Source organism: Armigeres subalbatus, chromosome 1 (genome assembly GCF_024139115.2).
Source record: "Armigeres subalbatus isolate Guangzhou_Male chromosome 1, GZ_Asu_2, whole genome shotgun sequence".
Classification (NCBI taxonomy): domain Eukaryota; kingdom Metazoa; phylum Arthropoda; class Insecta; order Diptera; family Culicidae; genus Armigeres; species Armigeres subalbatus.
The window spans coordinates 34,919,750-34,946,374 of record NC_085139.1 but is presented as its reverse complement, the minus strand read 5'-3'; the positions used below and the strand labels follow the sequence as shown (position 1 = coordinate 34,946,374).

At 40.8% G+C, this 26,625-nt stretch overlaps 2 protein-coding genes across 9 annotated transcripts in view; one reads left to right on the top strand and one right to left on the bottom strand.

The window, feature by feature from the left end:
* LOC134223977 (V-type proton ATPase 116 kDa subunit a 1-like) overlaps positions 1 to 26,625 on the top strand; it is a 68,805-nt gene that overhangs the window by 18,575 nt on the left and 23,605 nt on the right. For all 8 annotated transcript variants that reach the window (XM_062703257.1, XM_062703222.1, XM_062703242.1 and 5 more), the window contains exons 2-3: positions 11,385 to 11,575; positions 11,648 to 11,953. In XM_062703257.1, coding sequence (XP_062559241.1) covers positions 11,459 to 11,575; positions 11,648 to 11,953 — 423 coding nt within the window. In that variant the 5' untranslated portion in view covers positions 11,385 to 11,458. The remainder of the gene's footprint in view (positions 1 to 11,384; positions 11,576 to 11,647; positions 11,954 to 26,625) is intronic.
* On the bottom strand, positions 3,870 to 5,997 carry LOC134206090 (uncharacterized). The gene is made up of 2 exons (XM_062681785.1): positions 5,836 to 5,997; positions 3,870 to 5,582 (listed from the first exon to the last, which is right to left on the bottom strand). The coding sequence occupies exon 2, from the start codon at positions 5,031 to 5,033 to the stop codon at positions 3,870 to 3,872; it is 1,164 nt and encodes a 387-aa protein (XP_062537769.1). The 5' UTR covers positions 5,034 to 5,582; positions 5,836 to 5,997.

Sequence of the window (26,625 nt, the reverse complement as noted above, 5' to 3'; positions counted from 1 at the left end):
TGGCATTGAATATGCTCCTTGCTGTAAATAAGCATTTCGAAAACCTGGCTGTTCTAAATAAGCATTCTCAAAGCAATCATATGAGGCATAGCCTTATAATAGCATTTTGAACGCACAATTTTGTTTTTCGTTAAGTGCAATGGAACAGCTACATTAGTGCCACTTTAAGGCCTGTAGTGTTCATACGTCAAACGTTTTCCAATATGGAATCATAAAGCGGGGACTATTTGTCCAATGAACTTACATTTGAGAAAAGAAATCGGTACGTGCAGAATGTTTTTTCCATTCCGACCATTGACAGGAGTACTTGTCGTTAACCTAACCCTATCAGTAATTACATAGTTTGGCTACATTTTATTATTCCTCTGCACTATTTTCGATGGATGCATTAAAGCAGCACTACTGTAGCTGTTCCATTGCAACTGGGTATGAGGGGCGTAATGTTTATGTTGGGCAAAATTATTCCCACTACCATCTCTCTCTTATGGCCCAGCTAGTAAGGGCGATGACAACTACAGCGTCGGGTGGCAAGAGCGTGAGTTCGAATCCCGCTCGAAGAAAGTAAAAAAAATGTTCCATTTCAATTATGAAAATATGACAATAACGATATAAAATGAAACAAAAAAACTATGTAAGACAATTAGAAAACAAGAAAATGCCAATAAAAAAACCTTTTTCTTGTTTTTAAAATTAAGCATTTATTCAGCATTTCGGATGCTGAATAAATGCTACTCAGCGAAATTTCTACTTTATCGATAAAGTAGGATTGAGCATTTAAGCAGCCATATATTGGGCCAAAACCTGCATTAAAATAGCATTAAAGGCGACTACAGGGCTTATTGGCATTTAATGTATTGCAGTAAAGGTGCATATAATGCCACTTAAATGCTTTATATAATGCTTACTGGTTACCTGGGTACATAGAAGAAATCATTCATCGATTCGGTTTGGCCGATGCCCATCCAGTGGCAACACCAGCAGATCCAAGCAACAAATTGAATAGATCGATGGAACCGAAGACAAAATCTGAAACGGAAGAAATGAAGTTAATTCCATATGGTTATGTTTTCATGATGCAAGGAGGGGCAATCTCATGGAACGTCAAGAAGCAGCCTACAGTAGCTCTCTCATCCTGCGAAGCGGAATACATGGCCATGTCTCGCACTATTCAGGAGGCCATGTGGTGGAAAAATCTTCAATCGCAGTTCTTCGATGTTCAGTCTGTTTCCGTACACTGCGATAATCAATCGGCAATCAGCATAGCAAACAATGGATCGTACAACCCTCGAACAAAGCACATCAGCATACGATACCATTTCGTGCATGACAGTTTGCAACAAGGCGTCGTGAAGCTAAACTACATATCAACAACGGAACAGCCCGCCGATGGTTTCACCAAACCGATAACCATACAGAAGCAGCAGGAATTTCGGAAGATGATAGGCGTCGCGGATTAGGGAGGAGTGTTGTGATCATAGTAGTTCAGTAATTCGCGTCGCTATGGACTTGTTATTAGTAGCTAAGGTTTCAATAAAAATTTTCATTCCTTTGTAAGTGTTCAACCTAACAAGTTGTGTTAGTCTTTTGCTCTGCAATACATTCCAGCTGAATAATTATTTAAATGATTTTAGTGCATGGCGTGTGTGTGTGAGGTACAAAAATTAAATACACAGGATTCTGTTTTTACACGATTTTTTTTCGTTTTTAATTTTGATCGTACACACTTAATCGACAATTTTTTGCTCGGTAAAACAAATTGACGAACATGACCGTAAAAGCTTATTTTAACTGACATCTCAATTTTCAGTTCAATTTTCCACCAAAGTCTTTGAAACATATTTCAAAAAATCCTAAGTAATTCAAAGAAAAATCACATGGTAATTAATATGCGTTAAACCAAGGATGTTATCGATCATTTAGTAATTTGCGTTCGATCATTTAGTAGTTTGCCAATAACTCATTCCAGAAGCTGAATTTCAAAATGTTTTGCATGGTGGACTTCTAGAGCGAAGTGTTTTTTGACAACTCTGCCTAATGGTTTGTTGTAAGAATTCAACTAATAACGGAGTTTTAGCGCTAGTTGTATTAAATATCGATGATAACTGTTGAGGTGGTTTTCGGGAGCATATAATTTACGATGCGTCGTCTTCGAGTTGTCGAATAGAAAGAACCTCTTGGTTCATTTTATTTAATAAAGAAAACAGGCAGGTCTGTGCGCTGCGCAGACCTGTCAAACGATTACACGATTAAGCGTAAGCAATGAACTGTGAGTTACAGGATACATCAGCTCTTCCTTCTTTAAAAGAAAGAACTTCTGAGTGAACAATAATTCACCATTAAAAAAATACATAATCACTTCTTATTTTAAATAGTTGAGATCTCCTAGATAGCCTAGGTAGGCCAGAAAGCTCTACCGGTTCTGATGAAAATTTTCTTTTCCTAGCTCTGTTCTTATTAAGCACTTCAATTATACTAATTTTCGATGAGTTTGAAGTTCTTCTCAGATCTGGTAGCTGCCAGATATCGTTGTCTTCTACGGATGCCATCACGAATTGTGCGTTAGTCAGTAACTGCCGACCAGCACCGGGTGGGATGTCGATGTCATCAGTTAGTACCAGCCGACCAGTCTCGACCACACGCATCGATCGCCTTGGCATGCCCGATATGTCGCGTCCATCGTCAGCGACTCTGAATTGAGTTGGATGGACGGTGGTTATCGTCTTGTTTCCAACCATAATCTGTAATGAGCGTTTAGAGACACGTTTAAAAAAAACGGGACTCAGCTTTTCGCGTACATGCTGCACGTTATGCCTCTTAAAGTTAATCAAATAGACTAACACACACTTCACGTGATAATATGCTTTTTCTGAAGGAAACTTGTCCTCCAATGTCAAGTTATTAGGAAACAAACATAAATTTGTTAGATCTTCAAAGCTCAACTTGCATATCTTGCAATGAAGACCATTGTCAAACACTGTAACGACTGACAATCCAAAACAAGCAATAAGTTTAATTACCATTACCAAAATCACTAACCAGTTGTAAATTTTCATCAACCACTTCACCTCCACCCTTTTGGAGAAAATATTCACTGCCAAAATGTTTGTAGCAGGTTTGCGTTTTAAAATTTTCGAAATATTACGTTTTACAATAATAGCCATACTTGAATAGACGTCACAAGCAACAATAAAATTCGTGTATATTCCAACAAAGTGCACCACGTGTTTTAAAATTTTTTGAATTGTCTGCGGTATATTCACTTTGTCATGGAACAAAGAACACACGTCAAAAAGTCTTAAAATTTGTCGATTTTCCAAAATTCTCGCGTTATCAGTTTTCCCCAGCCAATCAGAATAGATCACTTCTTGCACAATATTATTACTCATGTTTTCCCTGGCATTGACCAAAGATTTGGCAGGTATGTTATTTATTTCACTATACAAATATTCATCATATTCTGTGGGAGCTGACATATTTACATTAATTCGCGAAAAATAATCCGCAAAATAAATCCACAACGAAAGTCTACTCTGAATTTTGAAATCAAACACCGACAATTTGAAAATGTTCTCCCTCCAGCTGTAGGGATTGTCACAATCCTTTTTAGTAATTGGAAAATCATCTCCTTCTTCACTATCAGCATTACACACAGATTTACTCAAATAATTGACAAATACATCAACAAGTTTAATTTGATCAAATGCAATTAGTGCTTCATTTTGTTTTTCCAAAATTTTGTAATAGTTGTTAAATGGCATTGAATTGCCAAAAACATTTCTCCAATTGGAGAAAAAATCATCCAGCCATGTTTTATCCAGCAAAGGAATAAACTGGTCATCACAAAAAGGCACTAATAAATTTGAATTATTTTATCCCCCATCCAATTCAACTGCAACCTCAATTTCACCAGATTTGTTTTGTGTGGAATCATTCATCACAGTCAGTTGATTAGACATTCTACATAAGGGAAGGTTGAGTTTTGAGTTAAACAAATTTGTTCCCATTACTGTTACCGGAGAACCACTATCAATCTGCATTCGAATGACATTACGTTCAACAGATACATCCAATAAACATGAATTACTGGAATAATCAATGGAAGAAATACGCATACACTCCAATTCAAGGTCATTTTCCTTATTGTTATCCGAGCCACAATCCATTGTCTTCAAACTATCCAGTTGGTGGGACAAGCTATCCGGAATCACACCAGTTTTTCGGATGTCGACATGTTTGACTTCATCGCTCTTCTCTCGCTTAATGTTGAAGCACCTTCTTCGCACGTGTCCTCGCTGTCCGCAGTAATCACAGATACGCTGGTCTACCATCCGTTGGTTTCCATCAATTTTCCTTCGGCTATGAGATGTACTAGCAGACTCATCACGGTACCTAAACTGTTGGAAGTCAAGTTGCGAGTTATGTTTATAATCCTTATTATCCAGATAACAAAATGGATGCTTGGTATTTATTGAAGCCACAGAGTCAACATTATTGTTAGCCAACATTTTTGTATGATAAGTCGCCATTTCCCAAGAAGCGATAATCCTTTCAGCCTGTTCTAATGTTAAGTTATTTTCAGTCAAAAGGCGATGATGAAGTGAGCCATCTTGTAGACCAACAAGAATGCGATCCAATATGAGGTAATCCTTTTGATCACCGAACTCACAATTTTCCGCAAGAACTTTCAACGAAAATATGTAATCACCGGCTGATTCGCCAGGTTGTTGCACCATTCTACTGAAATTATATCTGTGGAGTAAGACTGAATCATTATTGTCAAGTCTCTCCTTAAGCTTTTGAACTACTACTTCATAGGAAAGTTCTTCCAACAATTCATCTGTAGGAAAGAGTTTGTCTGCCATATTGAACAAAAAATCGCCTCCCAAAAGTAACATCTGGTATTTTTTCTCATTTTCTTTCACCTTATTCACTCGGAAATGGCATGATAAACGTTTAATCCAAGAAGCAAATGATTGACCCTTACGGTAGGGCTCAATATTGGGAGCTACCATGTAAGACATATTTGTCAACATTTTAGCAAAAACTAAAAAAAACAATACAAGTTCACTCAAAGTCGTAATACAACAAAAAATTACAATACGTTCACTGACAAATAATCAGAATAAATAATATATTGTTTTCCTATTGCGTTCTTTTTCTTTTGTTCTAGTAAATAAAGCCAAAAAGCATCATTGTTCACTGCGCTTCGAATTGATAAAAATTATCACCAATTTAGTTTTAATTAATTACACAGCTTTTCTTTAAATAAGCGATCAGTAAAATCACCAAAGGAATATTTACCAAGTTTTACCACTTAACACGCCACTTCACTTGCGCAAATTTGTTATTTCAATCAGTTATATGACAACGTGCCTTTTGTTTTGCAATAGTGAAAAAATAACACCAAAACGCCAATAAATCACAAATTTCTGGTACTCACCCGATATACGTAACACTCTCACAACGACTCTTACCTCGATGCCAACCAACAAGCACCACAAAACTTCCCAGTGAACGGAGTGGCACACCCTGCAGCAAAGCCGATTGCCGTCGGGAAAACCTGCACAGCCGTGTAAATGCCACTAAACTCCCAAAAAAAAAGGAAAAACACTGTTAATATCTAAATTAAATACTTTTGTATATCACTGGAAGCACTGTTTAGAAGAAAGTAATTTTCAACTAGTATTCTAATTAATGACACTATTGTTCCCCAAAAACCATTGTCTCAAATGCAAATGGCGTTTCGGTTGACAAAAATGCTTCGCCACTACCGAAATAAACGCCTTAAAATGATAATTATCACTAACGATTTATTATGCTTCGATTCACTGTTACCTCGGTACGCTGAAAACTATCCACCAGGATGAGATGATCCGAAGCCGATTTCCTGTACTGCGGCCAGTAAGCACCGTTACCAATTGTCCTCGTCGCCACTATTAAATATCGATAATAACTGTTGAGGTGGTTTTCGGGAGCATATAATTTACGATGCGTCGTCTTCGAGTTGTCGAACAGAAAGAACCTCTTGGTTCATTTTATTTAATAAAGAAAACAGGCAGGTCTGTGCGCTGCGCAGACCTGTCAAACGATTACACGATTAAGCGTAAGCAATGAACTGTAAGTTACAGGATACATCAGTTGCAGTAACTTAAACTGAATGATTGGAATTTTGTTATCATTTAGTCTAAGTAACTGAAACTATAGCTATAACTACTGTACTAGTGGAATTCAAACAACGGACCATTAGGCAGAGTTGTGGAAAATCCTTCGCACTAGAAGTCCACCATGCAAAACATTTTGAAATTCAGCTTCTGAAATGAGTTATTGACAAACTATTAAATGATCGAACGCAAATTACTAAATGATCGATAACATACTTGCGTTAAACATTTAGGATGAGTGCAAAATTGAGAAAATGTAAATTGTGTAAAAACAGAATCCTTTGTAGATCTTTTCCCAAATCCAGTTTATGTTGTCAATGGATCGTTTTAATATCAATTTCGAGTGACTTATATTTAAAAATTTTACAAATCATTGAAAAATGGTAATTTTTTGATATTTTATGGTTTTGCCTGTAATATTTCAAAAAGTAAAATATCTTTATTTTAGTATTTTTGCACAACTATCCTCGCAACTAACCTTATAAAATAGATGGTTATGAAGGTGAAGGATATCTCTATGATATTTTTCAATTTGTTCCACGGAAAATAAGGAACAAGTTCCTAAACTTAATTCTAACTGAGGGAACTTTCAAACTTTTTAATAATAAATTCAATATTTCATTTCAATAGATTAATTGCCTATTTTCCGGGTATTGGACACCCGACTTTACTATGTTCTGAAAAATCAGATGTGAATATTTACATTATGTGGAAGATGTTGAATTGAAAATTTAAAAGCACCAGTCTAGCGTACTCAGGGTCGTGGGTTCGAGTCCCATCGAAGGAACGTGGTTACCTCCAATACATTTTTCAAATTAAAATATTCCACATAATGTACATATTCACATCTGAGTTTTCAGAACAAAATAATTATGTTGATCAGACACAAGTCTTCAAGTGAAGTTGTGTTCAAATTAGTTGTTGTATTATTCTGTTTTCTGCTTTACTTCTTAATTGCGATTTTCGAAATTATCGATTTAATTTTTAAGATAGAATAATGTTTTTTGCTCACATAATTTTAAGATAATTTGAAAATTCTCATCAGTTACTCAGGAAGATATTCTTTGAAATAGTCTGAATAAGGTCAAACCGAGAACGCATTTCGCATAACACGTTGTTGGTAATTTAATATATTTATTTCAAAGGTTCGATACAAATGATCAGTTGTTTCTATACAAAACTAACCTCCGGTTTGATTAGAGAATAAAAAAACGTAGTTAAAGTTCAAAAACTGTTACCTTATTCTTTTCAAGTAAAATAAAAACCGGGAAAATTTGACAAAATTTATCGGGAAAAGCGGGAAAAAACCGGGAATTTGAATATCGAAATTCAGTGGCCACCCTGACCTCTGCGGAACGGAAAAAACAAACATACCGTCCAAGTTCGATGTGTATCCAATTTCTTTGCAAATTTGAAGGGTACTCTGACGAACTAATGGAAAAACTCGTTGTTCGAGGCTTGCCTATCATAAACCTCGCTCTATTTGGCCGAATCGGACTACGGGCTCGGTGTCGGAAGTAATGGTCAAGATACATTTTTGTACGCAAAGAAGCTCACTAATTTTTATGCATTTATCCTTTGTATGTTTTGTATGGCAGCAAGGATCGCAACCAGAAATTAGAACAAATGCCTCCGAGGGGGAAGTATCGTTTGGCCGAAAGCCATTTGGCCGAATGCCACTAAGCCGAAAGTTGTTTGGCCGAATATGCCATTTGGCCGAACAAACCATTAGGTCGAAAGGGTCATTTGGCCGATCAATTTTCATTCCTCATTTCTCAATCCTCACTGTAAAAAAATGAAGAGCGCGAAGTGAGTGGTGAGACGTCTCATTATTCACTTCGCGTTTCTCTTTTTTTACAGTGAAAAGTGAGAAATGAGGAGTGATAAGTGAAACGTTCAACTTCTCACTCCTCATTTCTCACTTCTCATTGTAAAAAGGTGGGCCTAATAATTTGTTTTGGTCAAACGACCCTTTCGGTCAAATGACTGTTCCGGTCAAACGACCCTTCCGACCAAATGATCGTTTCAGCCAAACGACCCTTTCGGCCAGAAAACCTTTTCGACCAAATGATCGTTTCAGCCAAACGACCCTTTCGGCCAAAAAACCTTTTCGGCCTAATGATCTTTTTGGCCTAATGATCCTTTCGGCCAAATGACCCTTTTGGTCAAACAACCCTTTCGACCAAATGACCGTTTCGGCCAAACGACCCGTTTGGCAAAATGTCAAGGTCTACAGCTCCAGTCAAGTAGAAGCTGGTTTGGCTGGAATTCCGGCTCAAGTTGCCAACTAAGTCAACAACAATGGAGAAGAACCGGACTGGTATGATATTTGCGGGTGAGACAAGTCCCTCCACTGGGTAGGACCTCCTCCTCGAAAATATGGGCAGTTGCTCACTACCTTTGAAATTACGGTTCAATTCTTGGGCTTTCAGTCATTGTCACCAGTCATGGGGTAAACTTAAATTATACAATCTTATGAATGATTCAAATCAAGCGCAGTGTTACCAAACTTCGAACCAAGGATGTTATCGATCATTTAGTAATTTACGTTACGTTTAGATCATTTAGTAGTTTGTCAATAACTCATTCCAGAAGCAGAATTTCAAAATGTGTTGTATAGTTATAGTTATAGCGCTTGTTGCAGTAACTTAAACTAAATGATTGGAATTTTGTTATCATTTAGTCTAAGTTACTGAAACTATAGTTATAGGGTAAAACGACCTATTATGGAGGGGTTAAGCACCGTGCCAAAACAAAAATAATTTCAAAAATTCTTCAAAAATTACCTGTTGGTCGATTTCCACATTGTAGTAGTTGAATGGGATGCTCGTTAACTATAGTTTCATAAATATTACGTCAATTGTGCTGAACTCATGTTGTTTTGTTTTTATCACAATAAAAGCAAACTACCGCAATAATAGGACGCTGTAGCCTATCGTTGCGATATTTTTTGAAGGTCAGTCCTATTGTTGCGGTATTGCATGTTATTCTTATGGAAAGCGATACCGCAACAATAGGACCTTAGCACTACCGCAATAATGGGCTCAAAGGATTCAAATTTTTAACGAAAAATGTTGATTTTTCATCATTTTAAACGGAATTTTGTCAAACAAAAGCTCTTCTAGTCGTTAATCCGAAGAGTTTTAGCGTACCCACAATTGTTTTTAATGCTATTATATCCAGAATGGACTACTTTAACACTACCGCAACATTAGGACATACCACAACGATAGGACGATTTACCCTAACTCCGTTACTAGTGGAATTCAAACAACGAACCATAAGGCAGAGTTGCAGAAAAACCTTCGCACTAGAAGTCCACCATACAACACATTTTGAAATTCAGCTTCGGGAATGAGTTATTGACAAACTACTAAATTTTCGAACGCGAATTACTAAATGATCGATAACATCCTTGCTTCGAACTCATCTCCCGAAAAAATCATGCGTAATGTTCCTTTGTCCATTGTTAAAAGTATAAATTGACGTTCTTCATATAGAACAAACAGTATTCTTGCGCCCCAATTGGTATATCATGAGGATAATCCGATGATACATTTCTGCCCAGGGAAGACTAGACAAATTTCAACACAATCATTTCCTAGATCGGGAACCAAAGAATCGATTCCTACCAACTTCAGCATGGTTTTCCTTTGTAACCGCGCATCTTTCCGCTAGGTTAAGGCAATCCACTTTGCTGGACGGTAAATTGCTTTAGACTAGGCACCCTACGTTTGCACTGCGTAGCGGCGGGTTCCTCGCCGGCACACGACAGTGCTATGGAGAATATAAAGTTTGTTTGACAACTGTTTTATACTACCTATTATAGGATATAAAGTTTGCTCTTGAACTAATGAGAATTGCTATAAAACCGTCACTGACCTCAATGCGTCCAAAGAGCAGAATCAGTTGTCACATGAAAGATGTTTCTGGCATCTACGATAAGAACTTGATTATGCCAATAAACATATCATAAAGTGAAATAACGATCTTGTGATGTTTTTCAGTTTTCGGAAATAAAACTTGAAACCGGATCAGAGAACTAGCTAAGCTTTGGTAATCAGCCACATAATTAATTTGGCATTGTGTACTGTGTACATTAAAATTGTGTACTAAAATAAAGACTGATAGTGCACTTCCGTTCATCGGTTTAAGGGGTGCATCCTGAATTGGATGTGAATGTGATAAAGCTGATATACCTACCTCCTTATTTTTAGAAGAATTGTCATCGAAGTTGATATCGCCCCGGAAGAAAGAAATCAAAGATGACTAATTTCAATCAATCACAGAGAAGGCCATACCATGAGACCACTGATGCTAAAAAATCAAATCAATACAACACTCATCGCTTCGATTCAATCATAACTATGACGGCAGTAATCTTTAAAATTTCAAATGATAGACATTAATGAGTTTTGAGAATAGTACAATATGCGTTCGATTTCACCAAGATCATGGTGTCGATCATAATTTCACACGTTTCCATTCCGGTGGCAACACAGTTTCCAGTTGTTATACCTCTACATAGTTGATGTTCTTTACGATAGATTAGATAGGTGTGTACTACAAATCATGATGAGCATCCATTCCCCGAACGCTATCATCAGGGCGGGCGAGAGAAGTGGATAAATATTTTCCCATCATTGCCGTGCAATTTGTATACACAGTAACCGGCGCACGCTTCGGTCAGCAACCATATTATCATCGCCGTCAAGAATGCACCCACGGTGATTGTAGACGGGTACATTGACATTGGCGATTCACTGTAACCGAATTTAGATCCGTCTTACCATACAGGTTTCTGTTACACGCTGTTATGCCGCCATAATTATGATTATGTTGGAGAACTTAATAGGGACTGTCCATATACCACGTGGACAGGTTTTAATCAGTTATAGATACCCCCTCCCTCCGCGTTGACAATTGCCCAGAAAAATTTTCAAAAATTTGTTTGAACCATGGACATTTGCTATACCCCCCTACTCCCAAAATTGTCCACGTGGTATATGGATCGCCCCATAGTAGCTTACAAGTTCACGAATTCTGCAATATTACAAACAATAATAATCGAGAATTATATCATGGAAAAAGTTTGACCTATCTGTTTACGAAGCAAAACTTATTTTTTTTTCTTAGTCAGAAGAAAGATAACAATACGCGATTTCGCCGAGACAGTCTATTATCTTTTTCCTAATTTCAGTTTCCTTTGTTCCATATTTGCAGCTAGATTGGTCGACCGTCATCGAATCCCACAGTGATTTGCGTGGCTCCCGAGGGTAGACACCACTCCGCCAACCATGGGTTCGCTGTTCCGCAGCGAAGAGATGACCCTGTGTCAGCTCTTCCTCCAGAGTGAAGCTGCGTACGCTTGCGTCTCCGAGCTCGGAGAGCTTGGTCTGGTTCAATTCCGGGATGTAAGTTTTACACATGATTTTAGGCTTGATCAGGAGATACATTTTTCGTTCCCTTTTATTTCACGCGCGTAGCTCAACCCGGACGTGAACGCGTTCCAGCGCAAGTTTGTTAACGAGGTGCGCCGGTGCGACGAGATGGAACGCAAGTTGCGTTACCTGGAGAAGGAAATCAAGAAGGACGGCATCCCGATGCTGGATACGGGTGAAAGCCCCGAAGCTCCCCAGCCGAGGGAGATGATCGATCTGGAAGCGACCTTCGAGAAACTGGAGAATGAACTACGCGAGGTCAACCAGAACGCCGAGGCGCTCAAGCGCAACTTTTTGGAGTTGACTGAGCTGAAACATATTCTGCGTAAGACCCAGGTCTTTTTCGACGAGGTAAGTTGAAACGGTCCGTGTTCGGATGTTAAGCCCCTTCCCCGCGTCTTGTATCTACATATTCTGTAAACGTAACTGATTGCGCACCCTATCCCTGTACATAAACGAATCAATCGTGTGGACTTTTAAGTTGTTTCTGTTTCTTCTAAACAATCACCTTATTCATTAGTTTTTGTCTGGATTCTCCGTATTTTTTATGATTTGTAATCGACTTCCTACCAACTCATCAAATGTTATGTTCCTTGCGTTAGAAAGTACAACCATTATTTAAATAACTCGGAATCGCATTACACTAGAAACAAAACTCGATGCAAAACCGCAATTCGGTTGGAGTCAAAATATATTCCAAGTCACATTATAGAATGCATGAAGTTTTTTGTTTCACTTAGAAATTGGGATGAATGCTTCCTATTTGGGTATTGATGGAATTTTCAAATTTTACTCCCTTAGATAGCAAGCATTCTTTCCCAAAATGAATCGTGCTTACCAATATCAAATGATATTTGTTTCTTATCAGTATAATAACCACATTGCTTGATATGATTAACCAACAAACTCACAGTTATAATAATCCATTAATAATAAGCCAAATTGATTAACCAACTGAAGCAACGCTGCCTGACGATTGTTTGCGAACGTTTGCACGTGGCCGGCAGTGTTTGGGAGCACACGCGGTAACCGATCCCGAGCGCAGAACTGATTCGACGAAGTACTAACCACCGTTTTCCGATTATCTGTAATTTGAAACTTCTAACTAACCTTTAACCTAACCCCTGGGTACGATTGATGAGCGTTGGGGATGAACTATACGCATCCAACGGAGGAACATCCGATTCACGAGGAAGTACTGGGTTATTGGTTGTGAACGATACTTTATTTATTAAGTTTGCACACTGGCGTGACATAAAAATGGTGATCAAATAGCATTTTTCGTTGCTTGGTTTTTGTTGTTCTGGTTGCATTTTTTGTTGTTTCGTTTAAATATTAGCTATTTTATCTTGAACGCAATTTTCGCATTGAGTATTATAAGAATGCAAAATTAGAAAAAGGTATATGAATCTCTTCATAGGTTCTCTTTTCGATGTATCATAGCGAGTTGAATTATTTTAACTTTTTTTTTGCACAAACAATTGTTATATCCTGCGATAGAAACAAGTCAGGAAGTATCGAAGGGAACAAGTCGTTTTGGGATAGAATATGGGTTTTGCTTCAGGCTTCAGAAAGACTTCATTTTGTTTTTTTTATGGCCAGTTCGGTTGTACGTATTGTATTGATGTGCAGAAAACCGGTCAGTCACGCACAATATCCATTTGGCCGCATTATACACAGAAAAAACAAGGAGGTTTAACTATGGCTTTAATTGAATGCGGCTGAAGATTACAGCTTTTCTGCTTTTTATTGTTTCCTCTGGGTGCGAAGTTTGCTCAGATTATTCTCGCTGGTGGCGATAAAGGCATTTTTAATGGCGGTCCATTGGTATTCAACGCTGCTACCTTCCGGAAGATCTGTAGCAAAAGTCTCCAGCTCCCCAACGATGGACCTTTTTGTGGTGGATGTGATTTAGATTGTAAAGAAACAAAAATAGAACAGTAATTTGAATTTCTTATCGTTCTTTTATATTTGGTACAGTTTTGATAAATAATAAGTATATTATGTTCTAAGTGTAGTCGAACAAACAGTTTCATCGAATGTTGTGAAAAATGACAGCCGAAAGTTTCGACGAAAACAAAGGAGGCCGACTAGAGCGTGCGAGAAAGCTTTCATCGTTCTTCTTGCGACTGATCTTGGCGACGTTAGACGCACGTGTGCTGAGTGGTTTCCACTCAGCATAGTTTTTAGATCGGCCGATTCAATTCGTTGTTTCGGCTGGTTTCAAATTTTAGTTTGGTTACCACACTTTTCACCGTGGCATCTTCGAGTCTGCGTGTTTTGAAGCATCGCCCAACTCTCTCCTACTGCCGACGAACCCGCGCACTGTGTAGGCGTATTTCGCCGATGATTAGACTGGTCAGCTGGATCAGACGCAATATTAACACTATGTTTATTCCATATATCAAGAAGGCTCCGTTTCCATTTACAGCTTACGCAGATGTGATCGATTTGATTTTCTGTAAATATGTTATGGGAGACCCACGTGACCTTGTATCGATGGGTGAAAAGCAATCCCCCCTATCACCATGTTGTTGTAACCACAGCATTTTGTGAACAGCCCTTCGTTTTCGTTCATTTCTCCGAGACCATAGCGTTACATGATGTGCTCATGGCTCGAGTTGTCGGATCCGATCTTCGCATTGAAGTCGCTAATACAGGTCTTGATATCACCCTTTGGAATTCCATCGACGACGGCATTGAGTTGGCTATAGAAGATCTCTTTGTCTTGCAGATCGGCAGAATCGGTTAGAACAATATATTGGATTATAGTAAGGTTTCGGAGCCGTGTTCTAAATCTAGCTCAGGCATTGAAAAAAATAAGATCATGAGTAAAAATCGGCTAAATTCATGCCAACTTGATGCTCTACTGCGGCCTAATCGCTGATTCGTTGATTCAATGTTTAAAGATCTTCATCACTCACCATTGGTAGACAACTGAGCGAAGCTAATCACTTGGTAACCTAACAATGAGTGTTGTTGCCACACGTTGTTAGAAAAATCTTTTCAGACATTAGCAAAATTAAGTCCGCTATGAGAATGGAACTCTGATACACTAAATGGGAGGCTTTGATACTTTCTCTCCATCCCAGCAACTTGAAAGTAGACTGAATAAAGCAGAACACCTGATGTGTTTTGGTTTTATTCTAGTATAGCAAGCGTAACACAAATGCAGTCGTAGATTCCCTGGATACCATACCAAGTTTGGCTTGGCGAACTCTGTTGATCGTTGTTTAGGCAGCAACGATCACTCATAATCGTTGTTTGGTATCCATCTGAGCAAGGCTGTTCACTCACTGGCCTAGGATGCAATGATTGAATTAGATCAATGCTCGTCCGCTTCACTCACGCTTTCAATGCCTGATCTAGCAAGGATTATCTTTTCAGGTTATAGGTTCCAACTTCGTAATAGCAGAATAATCGAATCTTGGAACTTTTGGAAGATTATGAACATGAACCCAAGCTATCGAGCAACAGTTCGATGAATTGTATCCGATACTGGCAGACATTTGGCGTCCATTAAGATAAGATCTGAGCCAGCCCAATTAATTGTACATACAATACATGGGCTCAAGATATAATGCGAGAGTTCGGCTATGTGCCTGGTGCTGGGAAATTGGTTTCATCAGTATCCGCTAAGCTGTGAAGGACAACGGAGGTCCTTCGTAGCATAGTAGGGACAGCACCTGTCTAGTGTACTGCGGTCGTAGGATCAAACTCCACCGAAGGAAGTGGTCACCCTCCAATACATTTTTCGAATCAAATCTGCCACTGATATCTGTCGAATAACAGAAATGAGCTCTAATTTTGAGTAAATTTGATAATATACGTTACTGAACAGCTTCAACGCATAGTAAATCATAATTGTAGAGTGTAACAGAATTTTAGTATTTTGTACATTTTTGGACTGTTTAAAAATGTGGTGCTCATCTTGCTCGAGGTGAATCATTCTAATCCAGTTGACCATGGACAAATATTTCACTGTTAATATTTAAATGGCCTTAAACTGTTGTTTCAAAACATATAATATGTATACTTGGTAAATATTTTTATAAGTAAAAAATAAGGAGGGTATTTTAAACTTTATTTTCTAATTATTATCCTATAAAAATATTTTTATATTTCTACCAACTTTTGCTAATTTATCTGTATTTTAGATTCGTTTTGTTTTTATAATATTTATCTAGTGATGTTCGGGTTTATTTAGATAAAAGAATGCATAAAAGTGGTAAAATTAAGGGTTTTTAATCTTGCCAGGGTGGCGTTCTAGCCCCGTTGTCCCCTGCATCTCTTTTGTAGTTTTTCTTGAAAACTGGGAACAATTCTACTGCATTGCTGATGCTGATGTGATGAGTTAGATCACGTTTTTTTTCCTGTTTGGGTGTGCCACTGCGACCAGCTATTAGATCTATTGTAGCGTTACCCGTATCCTTAGTGTTGAAGTGCATGTCGAATTACTCCATTACTATTGATAAGCAGTGCAGTATCGGTTTCGATACAGTTGTTGTTTTGTTTTCTCAAGAGCACCATGACAAGGTCCCGCTATTTAGACCCTTCACAGAGAGCAATCCCATTGAAGGCACGCCTCTTATCAATAGGAAATCAATCTTGTCTTGAGAAAACAGAACAGTAATACTGTTTTTGACCATGCATTGGAGCCCTAGCCACATCCTTGTCTTGCTTCTAGAATATCACCAGTAAAACTCTTAAAACCCGGGATTTAGCTCTGTCTACAAGACCATTTCAAGGAAGAGAATTTGTTCAGTAATAAGAACTTCCGCGTGTTCCTCTCACTACCATTGTTCACCAGTTCAAGAAGAGTTAGTACGTATTTAAACCCCTAACTCAATTTTTTCAGCAGTCAGTTCAGCCTAGGGACGGGTACCGAGGTTTTTTAACTAATTACTTGAAAAGTTGTTTCCTGTATGCAGCGGAGGAATTCAAACTAGAGAAATTCGAGCCTTTCAACTGTCTGCAAGGTAACATTAATTATGTTTTATTTCTGAGACTGGTAGCGGGGACTAAATACGATGAATCCTTAATTACCACAACTTATTGCACTAGCTAGGAAAATGGATTAAGCTAGGGCTCTGTTTGGTAGATCTTACACCGCAACACACTACGTCAAAGTGATCTACCGTGTTACGGGAATAGATCACGATAGATACTAGATCTGTCTGTCTAAGATCACGTTAGATACTAGACAAAGTGGAATAACTAAAATATTGGATTATTTCATCAGCAAAGACGAAGGAAAAGGAAAAAGTTAAATTTGGTCTGCTGTATCGCTGAAAGAACCGTCTGGACGTTTATATCAAAGGCATTCACAACCACTACTGCATTGCGAGGAAGTCCGCTCATAGTTCTATCAATAATGGCTGTCAAATAGCTTGTTTAGCGAAATCTGCGCAGTGTCGTCATCGAGATTGACAATATTGATGGTAGTCCAGTTACCTTCTTAGTTACCTTAGTATTCATGAAGGACTAATATTTTTTTTGGGACGGTGTCAAGGATTTTGTTCCATGACACGAACAACTATAGCGCGTTCTCTTTTTAGGTTTTGACAAATGGGTCCATCGGGGTTACACTTCGGCTGCAACGCAGTCACGTAGCTGTAACGGTCAACAGATGAATCGATGCACAGGACTTCTTCAAAATTTTAGGATGAGTTACGGAAGAAATCAGCTTCACATAACCAGTTTCAACCTACCAATAAACTATGGCCTTTTCTAAATTATTCCAGAGATTATGAAAATTTGGAGTTGTAGGAAGACCTATTTATTCCATGGTTCTATGTTGGCCTTTTATATCGGATATTCCGCGTTCTCGGTTGTTCGGTGCCACACTTCAAAACTCTTCCCTCTAAAAGAGGGAGGGTCATCCGGAGCATTTTACCAGTCTACTTTCTTGAACTACTGTTTTCATTAGTTACAGTTGAGACTGCTTGCATTCATGTTGAAAACTGACCGAGAATGAGCTGTTTTAAATTGTCAAGATTCGTGAGGGTTAAAAACAAAATTTGTTAAGAAACTCGCCTTCGCAACTCGGGTGGCTCGCAGGATATCATTCGGAAGCACCTGGGGCACTGTTACGAACTGCTTGCTCAGGGCCGTACTCTCAGCGTCTTGCTCTACTTACTAACATGCAGAAATAACTAGAACGAACCACGCGGACCTTTTTTTGAGTGTTTTTTGAGGTGGTCGTTTCGTCGGATTATTTTGAATTCTGTTTGCATGCTTTTTAGAGAGACAGATACAAGTCGGGTTCTACCGGTTCTACTTGCCATGCTATTGTCATTTACGGTGATTGTTGAACATTGCAACACCGATGCCAGAGCGGGACGTTATGTTGGTTCGATATGCATCCATGGAGGGGTTAGCTTTGGCTATCCCTCACATGTGTGTGTTTTTTTTTTTTTAACGAAGGTCATGGAAATCTGCAAACAGACACCTGGGGAGGCGAACCCAGGTAGTGTGGGGATGGGATCACCACTCCCGACCCACTGAAACCAGCTCCTTCCTCTCCAGTCATTCCCCCGGCCCGCAATTAAGCAAAACTTCGGGGGATGACTATTGGGCGTTGCGCCCCCTCCATGACGTACACAAGTGCACGTATGCGCCTCAACTCTTCGACACTCCCCATGCAACACATTTGCACAAGACACACTGGCACCACATGTGCCCCAACACTCACCTGCCTATGCCGCTTGAATGACTGCAAGGGACTAACAGGTACCCTGCAGGGGGTACCCCATGCCGCCATCTCACAGCATAGACAGTCCTCACTCAGTGTGGTGTTCACCCCGTCCTGCAACAGGGTGGCACCACTTGTCTACCAAGCCGGAGGCGACCCTAGGTTGGTGGCTCCTATGCCGCTCCTACCTCAGCTACGAGGCAGACCCTTTCATGTCTCCTATTTCTGAGGTGCCGCAGAAACATCAACCCCCCGACACTCCTGCCAGTCATAGCGAGACTTTCGTGTCCCCTACTTCTGAGGTGCCGCAGAGGTATCTGCCCCCCGACACTCCTGCCAGGCCTAGCGAGACTTCACTCAATCCGTCCCTAGCAGCCGGATCACACTACTGCCTAAGCAGCCACTCTGACCATACGTACCGTGCGAGTCTGACTTGTGTGCTCGCTCATACATTCAGTCCCAATCGCTTGCACCACTCTCCTGACATTCAGTCACTCACTCAGTGGGGGTTGTGATACCCCCATCTCCCATTTTTATCCACTCTGTGCACCTCCTGTGCATCGTTTGGGCGTGGAACACCCGGCACGTCAGGCGTGCCTAACACTCACCTACCCAGGCTTTGATACTGCCAATAGGTCACCAGCACCTATTGACGTTTCGAGCCCAGGTAGTCCTCAGCCAGTGTGGTGGTCTCCCCATCCTCCAACGGGGTGGCACCACCTACCTTACATGTCTCCGATTTCTGAGGTGCCGCAGAAGCATCAACCCCCCGACACTCCTGCCAGACGCAGCGAGACTTTCGTGTCCCCTACTTCTGAGGTGCCGCAGAGGTATCTGCCCCCCGACACTCCTGCCAGGCCTCACCAGACTTCAGTCATTCTAACACTACCGACCATGCGTACCATGCGAGACTTACTTGTGTGCTCACCCATACACTCGGTCCCTCACTCCGGGGGGTATTACGAGTAATACCCCCAAATCCCATTCGCTTGCACCACATGTGCACCACTTGGGGTGTGTGGGTACCACCCACTGCCACCCGCTCGCCGCCGAAGCAGCCCTCACTCTGTGGAACCTCCACAGGCTCCGTTAACGACCTGGCTAATTGTTTCACCCCCAGGTCATTCATCCCTTCGGCACGGGTCGCCTGACACCTTGGGATTCGGGGTTAGGGGCTTGTATGCTTTAAGCGGCACACGGTCGCTTGATAAGGTTTGCTTGCGGATATGTGGTTTTTGGGAGGGAATTAACAGCGCCCCCTGTTAACCCCACCACCTCCTAGGCAGAACCCCCTGACTCACAGACAGCTGGGGAGGGGTCGTCAAGCCATTGGACGTGGTCCCTGCTGCCCCCATCACCTGTGACGTGTGGAGCGGCGAAAACGATCAAGGGCTCGCCGACCACCAGCAGCGGACTCGCCACTCAGAAACTTCACTTTCGGTTTTCTAAGGGAAGATCCATTAATGACGTTACGCAAAAAATTGCCATTTTCTAACCTCCCTCCCCCTTGTCACACTTTTTGTATGAATCAATGAAATTTTTTGTATGGATTGTCACACTTCGGGCAACCCCGAGCAAAGCTTGAGAGCAAATCGATAACTAATTTTGTTGTAGTGAAATCGCCTAATTTTGATAACTCAGGTTGATTTCATTTTGGTCGTTTTAACGGTTAAAAGATCAAAATCTACAGCAGGAAAATCTTACTGTGACATCAAATCGAAAACTATTCCTGCTATCGATGAAAGCAAATCGAAAACTAATTTTGATATTGGTTGCGATAACAAAATAAGTACACAGTTTGATGTCAGATCATACAATTTAGAAATCAACAGCAAAATGAGATCAAAATATGTAATCAGTCATGGTGATTCATATTTGAAAACAAATAATGATTTCATTTTGATATCAATATCAAAATATGTTTTCTATATGCTCTCATTATGTTTTCGGACTTTGCTCGGGACCCCCTCCCCTCTGAGCGTTACGTAATTTATAGATGTTCTAAACAAATGTCGATGGTTTTATGGCGTGTTTCAGTTTCGCCTCGCGAAACTAAAACTTTTCCTGTGGGATTCTTGGATTTCCATAATTGTTTCCTCTGCGTCGGTAACAGCACGAAGGATGCTTAGGCCCTTTCAACTGATTTCCTAGAATTTATCAACTTCGATTCATTTTGTTCAACAGACGTCACCGGGAACAAATTTTCATGGTATAAGGCATTTTATGAGACAGATCGAAACAGCTGTTTTTCTCGTGTTTATCTACTTTGACAATTAGTGGGAGCCCGTTTGTTTGGTAATTTCGCTCCGAACATACCGATAGGTCCCATCATCAATTCTGCCTGTTTTACTTTTCGTCTACCAGGGTTTTAGAACAAAGTTTTTCATATGATTCTTAAAATGTATCGTTAGATAATTCATACCGTTGCATTCTAAGCATGAAATGCTGAAGAAAACACGAATGAAAAGTAAAACGTTACAAGCATTATTTTGTTTTCGGACCTAACGGAATGTTCACGCAGAATCATAACAAAACAAAACATTAGAAGTAAATAATCGGGCCACCGCGAAACGTCTCATAAAATGCCTTAATAACTTCTATCGAACTTTACCTCGCCCAAAATTAATTAGTTTGCACAAACATTTATTTTGTATTCACAATTTAAGTTTTAATGTTTGCTCTGCGATTCGATTTCATTTGGCAGAGCGAAATTTATTTTAAATCTTCTTTCTATATAATAAAAATGAGTTTGTTCGTATCCGCATAACTAGACAGCTGGATAGATTTTCTTCATTTCTTCAGCAAACCTGCTGGTTATAATCTCCGACGGGTTTATATCTAGACCAACATTTGAAAAGGGCGTAACAGCCAAAATTTATTCCTTCTGATTCTTCGTCTACATATAAAGCTATATATGTGGACAAATAATCAGAAGGAATAAATTTTGGCTGTTACGCCCTTTTCAAATGTTCGTCTAGATATGATATTTCCTCATGCAAAAATTACGAGTAAAGTTGAGTAAATCGTAAAAAACTAAAATTGAGATTCGTATAGAAATTTCGCATGGGCAGATCATAACGCACATTTTAGCCTACTAATGCCCTGCCGTCATACCCATATTTGTCCCATGTTTGCTGGAATTGCCGATATACATGAGACAGTTATGCGTATAACGGCAGTGCAGGACAAAGTCTGCTGTGTCAACTAGTTGTATTTATTTATTAGTACCCCATCTTCGACCATGTCGCACAAATTGCTTCCTTAATAGCTAAATTCCAAGACCGTGCTGAGGGTGGCTGGAAATTGTTTCAACTTCTCTGGGCATAAAAGTATCATCGTATTAGCCTCATGATATACGAATGCAAAAACGGTAACCTGGCTTAGAAACCTCGCAGTTAATAACTGTGGAAGTGCTTAATGAACACTAAGCTGCGAGGCGGCTCTGTCCCAGTGTGGGGATGTAATGCCAATAAGAAGAAGAAGAAGAAGAAGAATAGCTAAATTATTGTAATTTTCAAATCCTAGCACTAAACACATTTTTGAACAGAATAAAATCGAACTTGTGACAAACATCGTTAAAAGAACGCAAACACAAATCAAAACAATTAATGTAGCCAAAGTTTGTTCGGTGAAAAGGGATCACAAATAAAGGCGAATTTAGCAATCTGCGTGAGGGAACATTCCAACGTACGAGCTCCAACAGCTCGGGACAATCCAGATTCCCTGTTAGGAGGTCGAAGATAAACAATCTCTGCATTTTTAGGCACCCGGCGGAAAGAATTTCCAAGTCGATCAGCTTGCAATGACTTGGATAGCTCGGGAGATTAAATGGGTCGTTCCAAGGTAGCTGTCCCAAAGCAAACCTAATAATTTTTATTTTTTTTATTTTTTACGAGTGCCAGCGTATGGACCAGGTAGCATGGAGACCAGACTGATGAAGCGTATTCTAAAATGCTCCGGACGAATTAGCAGAACAGTGTTTTATACAGTAAAAATCGATGAAGCCGGCAGCATGACAATGGATAAAACCCAGCACAGTGTAAGCCTTAGATGCTATGATGCGGGTGTGTTCGTTAAAACTCAGCTTCACATCGATGGTAACTTCTATAGATCGCAAATAGAGCTGACGCGTTCCAAGCCGTCCGGTCCACTCTGAAATAATGCTGCAGGATAGCGTTGTTTTGTTTGTTTGTCATCAGACTAAGGCCGGAGTGGCCTGTGCTGCACATAAAAGACTTCTCCATTCAGCTCGGTTCATGGCTGCACTTCGCCAACCACGCAGTCTGCGGAGGGTTCGCAAGTCGTCCTCCACCTGATCGATCCACCTTGCCCGCTGTGCACCTCGCCTTCTTGTTCCCGTCGGATCGTTGTCGAGAACCATTTTCACCGGATTACTGTCCGACATTCTGGCTACGTGCCCGGCCCACCGCAGTCTTCCGATTTTCGCGGTGTGAACGATGGATGGTTCTCCCAACAGCTGATGCAACTCGTGGTTCATTCGCCTCCTCCACGTACCGTCCGCCATCTGCAACCCACCATAGATGGTACGCAACACTTTCCTTTCGAAAACTCCCAGTGCGCGTTGGTCCTCCACGAGCATCGTCCAGGTCTTGTGTCCGTAGAGAACTACCGGTCTTATAAGCGTTTTGTAGATAGTCAGTTTGGTACGGCGGCGAACTCTATTCGATCGGAGTGTCTTGCGGAGTCCAAAGTACGTACGATTTCCAGCCACTATGCGTCTCCGAATTTCTCTGCTGGTATCGTTATCGGCGGTCACCAGTGAGCCCAAGTACACGAATTCTTCAACCACCTCGATTTCGTTACCACCGATAGAAACCCGTGGTGGGTGGCTCACATTGACCTCTCTTGAGCCTCTTCCTATCATGTACTTCGTCTTCGACGTGTTGATGACTAGTCCAATCCGTTTAGCTTCGCTTTTCAGTCTGATGTAGGCTTCCTCCATCCTCTCAAAGTTACGTGCCATGATATCAATGTCGTCGGCGAAACCAAATAACTGGACGGACTTCGTGAAAATCGTACTACTCGTGTCAATCCCTGCCCTTCGTATTACTCCCTCCAAAGCGATGTTGAATAGCAGACACGAAAGACCATCACCTTGCCGTAACCCTCTACGGGTTTCGAAGGGACTCGAGAATGCCCCTGAAACTCGAACTACGCACATCACCCGATCCATCGTCGCCTTGATCAACCGTATCAGTTTATCCGGAAATCCGTTTTCGTGCATTAGCTGCCATAGCTGGTCCCGATCGATTGTATCATATGCGGCTTTGAAGTCGATAAATAGATGATGTGTGGGCACGTTGTATTCGCGGCATTTCTGCAATACCTGACGTATGGCGAACACCTGGTCTGTGGTAGAGCGTTCACCCATAAAACCCGCCTGGTACTGCCCCACGAACTCTCTTGCAATTGGTGTTAGTCGACGGCATAAAATTTGGGAGAGTACCTTGTAGGCGGCGTTCAGCAATGTGATTGCGCGGTAGTTGCTACAATCCAGCTTATCGCCCTTTTTGTAGATGGGACACACGACACCTTCCATCCACTCCTGCGGCAGAACCTCATCCTCCCAAACCTTGGTAATCACCCAGTGCAGCGCTCTAGCCAGTGCTTCACCACCGTGTTTAAACAGCTCTCCTGGTAGTTGGTCAACTCCAGGGGCTTTGTTGTTTTTCAGCCGGCCGATCTCCTCCTGGATTTCCTGGAGATTCGGAGCCGGAAGTCGCATGTCCTGAGCGCGTGCTCCTAGGTTCATTACCATACCGCCACCGTTGTCTGCCATATCGCCATTCAGGTGCTCTTCGTAGTGCTGCCGCCATCTTTGGATCACCTCACGCTCGTTCGTAAGAAGGTTCCCGTTTATGTCCTTACACAAATCGGGCTGTGGCACGTAGCCCTCACGTGAACGGTTCAACTTCTCATAGAACTTTCGTGCGTTATTAGCGCGGTACAGTTCCTCCGTCTCTTCACGGTCTCGATCTTCCTGCTGGCGCTTTTTCCTCCGGAAAATCGAGTTTTGTCTGTTCCGCGCCCGTTTGTATCGTGCCTCGTTCGCCCTCGTGCGGTGTTGCAGCAATCTCGCCCATGCTACATTCTTCTCCTCAACTAACTGCTCACATTCGCCGTCATACCAGTCGTTTCTCTGATCCGGAGCCACCGTGCCTAGTGCAGCGGTTGCGGTGCTTCCAATGGCGGATCGAATATCTCTCCAGCCATCTTCAAGAGATGCTGCGCCTAGCTGCTCTTCCGTTGGGAGTGCCACTTCCAGCTGCTGTGCGTAGTCTTGGGCTAGTCTACCGTCTTGTAGCCGCCCAATGTTAAGCCGCGGCGGAGGACTCCGACGCGTGTTGATCACCGTCGAGAGTTTTGAGCGCAGACATACTGCAACGAGGTAGTGGTCGGATTCAATATTCGTAGCTTTTGATGATGTTGCTGTTAATCCAGTGACAAAATAGGTTGGACTTGGAATCTCGAATTTTGCACGATTTCCAGAAATTACTAGCGACAAACGGCTGTGCTTCGGATTTTTGAAGACGAATCGCCGATGAGGCGTGCTGTTCGCAAGCGACTTTACAAGTGCTTTTGGAAGGTGGACAAGTGCCTTCCTACTTGGAAGTTTCTGACGATGTTGCTGTTAATCCAGTGACAAAATAGCTCGGACTTGGAATCTCGACCGGTGCGCGAAGTACTGTGACTGTCCTACTGAGGGTACTTGAAGGCGAATCGCCGACGGAGCAAGCTGGCAAGCAACTTGAAAAGTGGGTTTCGGTGGTAGGCAAGGGGTTTCCTGCTCGGGAGAATCCCGATCGGTGCGCGATTTCCAGAAAATACTTAGCGACAAGGGCTGTGATTGTCCTCCTACATATACCTGAGATTTAATTGACGGTGGGCTAAGTCGGGAAGCAGCTTGGCCACATCTGAACGATGATGGATTAATAATTCCTTCCTCTTTCAGCTGCAGGTAATGTCGCTTTGACAAAATAGTTCCCACTTGGAGTGTCGATTGACACAAAAGCTGTATCGGACACTAGCGGTGCGGGCTGAGAAATTTGTTTTTCTGTGACAGGGCGAATCAGTGGATTGACAAAGCGCTCGGCAAGAAACCTCTGCTATGATGGGACAATGATTTTCTTCGGAGATGTTTCTTCTGCAAAATCTTTATGTATGCAGCAATTCACTAAGCGCTGTATAGTTTGTTTTTGAGGACAAAAAAAAACACTCTTGAACGTTAACAACGACAGTTTTTCCAAAATTCATACATTTCGAGTCCTCAAGGACTGCAACAGCCCGTAGAAGTATGGCGAATCGAATTCAGAGTCGTCCATATCCAACAACCCCAAACAATCGCTTAACTGTTTTTCAGAGCTAGTTTACAAGGTTCAGTATACCTATTCCAGCAGCTAAAACATAAAGAAGTTATATTACGATTGATTAGCTGAATATAATCATGAATTGCCAAACCAATTTTTGCAGTAAATTGCGTGGAATTTGCAAATCTGTCAACAGGTTATTTATTAAATTCGCACTCGACGCCATTTTGATTTTTTTTACGTGAAAGTCATGTAACACAAGTTTTACGAAAATGTCAAAGCTTTAACTACACTAACATAAACTCATTCAAATGATGTACATGAACTTGCAGTCATAATCACCTATTTTTTTTTATTAATTATGACGTGAATTTCAGTAACAATCGGAGTTTGTTCCAAGCAGATCAGTCACGTGATTTTTCAAGCGAATATGACGTGAGGATTATTTAGAGCTTAGAGGGCAACTTATTGCCCTAGCTTGAAAAATTGATTAGGGCACAGTTTTTTTTTTAAATTTCGCTCTGTAAATCACTTCGAAAAAATAAAATACACCCAATTCGATTTTTGCAACACGTCCGGAACATGTATGTTAACAAAATTTAATGCTTTACGGGACGACCTATAAGCTTTAAACGTTGCGGACGGGAATTTGGGGTGTCGTCCAACCGGTTTTTCCCTTCTTGTGGAAACAGTTGTAAAAGGTTGTAAAACATTGTATTCATATATATTAAGAAAATTATAAACAGATAATTATCTTTGCTATCTCTGTGTTACTACCAATATTTATGTTTGCATGTTGTTTGCTGTTTGCTTCATATATTCATGATTTGCACATATAATATTTATTTTGAAAATGCTATCTTTGATCACATTGACAAAACTTCATGATATTGATACGTACTTCTCCAAAGATCCCGTATCATAATGGGATATCGCTCTTCCATTTTTCCTCGTTCTTTGTCTATAATCGCAATAATATCGTTTCACATAAACAAAACTAT